Consider the following 5,316-nt stretch of genomic DNA (forward strand, 5'->3'; position numbering starts at 1 on the left):
GCATTCTCTCTCTTGTTTCTCATCCTCCGGGATTTCTGTGTGGATGTAGCATTCTCTGCAGCATCCCTCCCTGGTGCAGGATGATGCTCTGAGCCCTCGGGCAGCACGTGCACACCCAGTGCTCAAAAAGTCCTGGCTCTGGCCTTTTTTTTTGAGCAACTTCGGGCAGGACTTGAGGTTTGCAAAGGTCAAGAGAGGTGGTGGGAAGCCCTCTTGGTCTCTCAAGCTGGTAGGTGTGTTGGGAGGTAGCTGGGACGATGCTTTTGTGGAGCACGCTCCTTCCTCACTGAGCGACACGCTGGTAGAAGTCAGGGTAACCCCTCAGGAAAATTCAGCAGGGTGTAAAAAATAGGGGAAAAAAATCAGTTTTTCAATGGGAATGTGATATTGAATAACGTGGTTGTGATGGGGCATCACCATCTTCACCACTATCCACACCAGACTTCCAAAAAATGTTATTTTGGAAGGAAACACGAAACTATTGCCTTGATTTTTTCCCTTCCATGCAGAATTGTGCTCTGCTTCGGGTGGCTGTTCTCTTGAGACCCAACTGTGAGTGATCAATACCACTAATTTTCTGAATTCCTGAGGGCAGATCTGCTTTATTTTGAGTTATTTATATTTATTTTTTTCACAATAAGCTTGCGCAATGTGCCGGGGGGGGAGCCTGACGGAGCCCCTGGGCAGGCTCTAATGCAAACCATGGAAAATAGTAATAAACCAATGATAGCAGCAAATGGGAGAGATGCTTAATAACGAAATAATAGCGTGGATGTTTATAGCATTAAACATTATCATTGTTTGCTGGAATATGGGAACGCTCCCAGTTTGCTGGGAGTTTTCCAGGCATTCAGAAAGGGATGTGTTTGCTCCGAGGAGCTCCTAAAAACGATGCTTTTAACTCAAAAGAAGAATCCCAATGTTTTTCTCAGTTGTTGCGGGGCTGGCACACACGAGGGTATGTTGTGGGTGATGTGGCTGCAGATTTCCCGGGATCTGGGTTTTTGTGTGGGTTTGCAGCATGCTGAGACAGGAGTTGGATGGTGGGTCCAGATGAGTCTGGCGGGGCGTTTTGGGGCAAAATCCACCTCTTTGCTTCATTTGCCCAGACCCATAGTCATGGTCACCAAAAAAGCCTATTGGGGAAAAATAAAAAATCTCCATCCCTATAGGAAGCATCTCTGCATCATTTTTTTCTTTTCTACCGCAACCTCCTCTCCTGTCTCCACTGCCTGAGTGGTGGCACCAGCTTTTCCCATCCCTTTTCCTGGCGGATGCCAGAATCGGGGAGGCGGGTGGGAGCAGGGAGGCTTTGCCGGGGTCCCAGCAACCGTGAAAAGCAGCTCTGGTGGTGGCTGGCAGGGAGGCCTGATCCTGTTTATCCGAGCTCAACCCTTGTATTCCCATGGCTTTTTGACTAGACATCCAGTCAACAGCCGAAGCCCGCAAACGGAAGAGGCTCTGGCATATTTATACTGTGTGCTGGCATTGGCTCCTTAAAAAAAAAAAAACCATCCCGGATTACCTAAGACTTGTCCTTGAGGTCTGGTCACCCCATGTCATTGAAAAACCTAGTGGGATTCATTCATGAACTTCCAGTCTTCCATAAAGGTCTGTTCATTCATAGCCAAGGTAGTTTTCTTTTTTTTCTCCCTGCCCCCCCCCCCCGTTTGTTTTTTCTTTTTTTTTTTTTAAATGCACTGGCAATTAAATAACTCTTTGTAAGCAGCAATGAGCTACTTGTTAAGTGGTCTTCACTAATACAAACACAAATATAAGGTGAAAAGTCTTTTTTTTTTTCCCCTCACCACCTCCTCCTGAAAGGGATGCTTTTATGTTCGAATAAATAAAAACCTATAGGAATTTCAGTGGTGTTCTATAGCTGCTGCTCCAAAATTCCCTCAACTGCCATAAAACAAAAACCAACAAGCTCTGAGCATGGCTGGCAGGCAGTCGGTGCAGGGGCTGCGGCGGAGGGATGTGATGGGTGGTTGAGATGGGGATGGATCCAGGAGAATCCCTTCCCCCTGGAGCCAGGAGTATCCTTCCACCCTGGATCCAGGAGCATCCCCCCACCCTGGATCCAGGAGCATCAACCCCTCTGGATCCAGGAACGTCCGCTCCCCTGGAGCCAGGAGCATCCCCCTGCCCTGAATCCAGGAGCATCCCCCCGCCCAGATCCAGGAGCATCCTCCCCAGATTTCTGTCTCCCAGGCAGTGCTCCCCCCCCCCCCCCCAATTCCTCTATCTCCCAGGTGGATGGGGGAAACGCCATCCTGGGGGTGTTTCTTACCCCTCCAGGTGCACTCTTGGGTGAGGGGTACCCCATTTGGGTTAGAGGGGATGTAACTCAAACTGCCCACCCTGTCCCCCTCGATCCCTCGCCCAGTGCCAGGTTTGAGCAGAATGTAAAATTATTCACAACAAAGTCTCGGGAGGCACTGGAAAGGGGAGATGGAAGAAGGGCAAACCGGGGCGCACCTCAACGAATACTGTCTCGGTGGCCACCCCCCCACTGCTGGGACCCCCATCCCTGGTTTTACCCGGGAGTGAGGGTCCTTGGTTTGGGGCATACGCAGTCAGGCCCGTTTTTAGTAGCTGCCTCCAGCAACTGGAGAAGTATTTTCCTTGCTGGCAGAGAAATGAGGAAATTAAAAGTGTGTGGCTGGACTTTTTTTTTTTTTTAAAAAAAAAAAAGCATAGTGCAGGGTTTGAAGCACAACTCGGAGACGGGAGGAAAATGCCTGCACTGGGAAAACTGGCTTATTAATAGAAAAAAAAAATAGAGAAAACAGGGCTGTCACTCGTGCTCGGGAGGGTTTTGGGGTCACCCACCACCCCCAGTCCCATAGCTGTTCCCATGGGGCAGGGGATTATTTCACTAGTGCTCACTAACTTGCATTCCCAGCTTGATTTTTTTTTTTTTTTTAAATACAATTACAGAGATGAATAGTTCCCAGGTCTTAACATGCCTGGTGAGGCTGGGGAGGAATTACCTGCTGAGCAGCACTGGGCTGCTCAGGATCCTCCGTTGGGAAAAGGGGCTTTTTCATGTTTCTCATTCCCCCCCCTGCTTTTTCCTCCTCGGTTGTGTCCTCGTTCCTCGCAGGGGGTGAGCTGTGGACGAGGGGGGCGAAAGAAGGGCTCTGCAAATATGACTTTTTGGGGATTTTCTGGGTTTTTTTTTTTTGGTTTTAGTCCATTTCTGTCCAGAGAGATTTTTGGTCCCCACCCTGCCACCATCTGATGGTGCTTCCCCACCGGTCAGGTCTCCATCATCTCCATCACCCAGGCTCTGTCTGCAGGCAGGGCAAAGCCCCATGAACTAGAGCAGGCGAGTCCTTGTCCCGCCTGGTCCCACAGGGTGACCTTCAACGTGGTTTTTGTAGCAGCACCTCTTTTTTAATTTTTTTTGCTGTCTGTGCATAGTGGGTAGTTACTTATGGAAACAGATTCTTCATCTGGTGGGTGCAAATAAGGATTTTAGGGTGTTTGGTCTTGGATGCTGGCTGGAGCATCTCATCTCTTTTGTTGGCACTGAAGGTGGTCCTCATGATGGTTTGGGTGAGGGATGGCTGCAGCATGGGAGCTTCTGGTGAGTCTCAAGCCACTTCTGAAGGTGGACCTGGTGATTCTTGTATCGACCTGGAGAATCCATAACTGCTACATCCCTAAACCAGAGCTAGGCAGTGAAGCAGCACAGTTGACCCAAACCTGGGTCAACTTAAATGGTCTTAACAGTGGCCTTAGCACATTGCTTTGGGAAACGGTGGATGCGCTGTGGACATTGGTGTGTGCGTGGAGAGTGTCATGAAGACATGGGCAGGCAAGGACCTGCCAGCGTTGCATCTGTTTTGGGTCATGTTATCCCCACGGTCCTCAATTTCTCCTTTTCTTCCTTTTTTCCTCCTGTTCTGTAGATTCTCAAATTCTTCAGGAGCCAGGGGATAGGTCACACTGGTGTGTGGTGGCATACTGGGAAGAGAAGACGCGCGTGGGTCGGCTGTACTCTGTCCAAGAGCCCTCCCTGGATATCTTCTATGATCTACCTCAGGGGAATGGTTTCTGCCTCGGACAGCTCAACTCCGACAACAAAAGCCAACTGGTGCAGAAGGTCCGCAGCAAGATCGGCTATGGAATCCAGCTCACCAAGGAAGTGGACGGCGTGTGGGTGTACAACCGCAGCAGTTACCCCATCTTCATCAAGTCGGCCACACTGGACAACCCCGACTCCAGGACGTTGCTGGTTCACAAAGTGTTTCCAGGTTTTTCCATCAAGGCTTTTGACTACGAGAAGGCGTACAGCTTGCAGAGACCCAACGACCATGAGTTCATGCAGCAGCCATGGACCGGATTTACTGTTCAGATCAGCTTTGTGAAAGGCTGGGGCCAGTGCTACACGAGACAGTTTATCAGCAGTTGCCCATGCTGGTTGGAGGTTATTTTTAATAACCGATGACTCGAGACAAGAGTGGACTCATGACATTTATACTACTTTGCTGCTATTATTTCCTTCTGAGTGCTTGCTTTTCATGCAAACTTTTTGTTTTTGTTTTGTTTTGTTTGTTCCACCCCCACCCCTGCCTTTTGAGAAATAGCTTATGGAAAGATTTTTTTTTTTTGCCTTGGGTATTTTGATAAATATATCTATTTTTTAAAAGTGTGAATGACCAATAACTCAGAAGGGCAAGAGAAGGGTGCAGGGTGGGGGGTGGGGGGGTACTGGATTGCATACGATAATTATTTCACGCCTCTGAAAGGATTATCCTATGTGATCCATGGATTCGGAAGCCACTTGCTATATGTTACAGCTCCTTCTCTTGGATAAAACAACAAGATACCTGCATTTTTTTTTATGCACCACCTACCCCTTGCTGCGAGTCGTCCCTGATGACAGTGACACCGAGACTCCCTTCCCCAGTGGTGCTAACCCCACATTGCCGCTGAAGGATGCTGCAAAACCTTCCCAATCGGTTTTTTACCCACTCTTTTAATTTAATATTTTTTTTTCCTTGTCGCTGGGTTCACGTCTTGTCACTGTGTTCATCCTTCCACTGCTTTTTTTTTGTTTGTTTGTTTTGTTGTTTGTTTTTTTTTTTTTTTTACGGTCATGGATTGATGCAAGGGGAGAAAACAACAGCAGAGAAACCTCGTGCGTGGCCCGTGCTTTACAATTTGAGCTGAGATGTGAAGCGACAGAAGCCTAAGCCTGAAACAAAACAAAACAAAACCAAACCAACAAAACGAATGAAAAACAAAGGGGAAAACAAAAGAAAAAGTGTTCATGATAGTTGGTCTGTTGTAACCTGCTTAAAT

General features: G+C 48.2%; 1 protein-coding gene across 1 annotated transcript; it reads left to right on the plus strand.

Moving 5' to 3' along the window:
- Window positions 1-3,814: 3,814 nt before the first annotated feature.
- On the plus strand, window positions 3,815-4,702 carry SMAD7 (SMAD family member 7; the record flags this gene model as incomplete). Its single annotated transcript, XM_009980345.2, has 1 exon — window positions 3,815-4,702. A coding segment is annotated over one exon (645 nt), but the record flags the coding sequence as incomplete, so codon positions are not given.
- Window positions 4,703-5,316: the final 614 nt, after the last annotated feature.

Source organism: Tauraco erythrolophus, chromosome Z (genome assembly GCF_009769465.1).
Source record: "Tauraco erythrolophus isolate bTauEry1 chromosome Z, bTauEry1.pri, whole genome shotgun sequence".
Classification (NCBI taxonomy): domain Eukaryota; kingdom Metazoa; phylum Chordata; class Aves; order Musophagiformes; family Musophagidae; genus Tauraco; species Tauraco erythrolophus.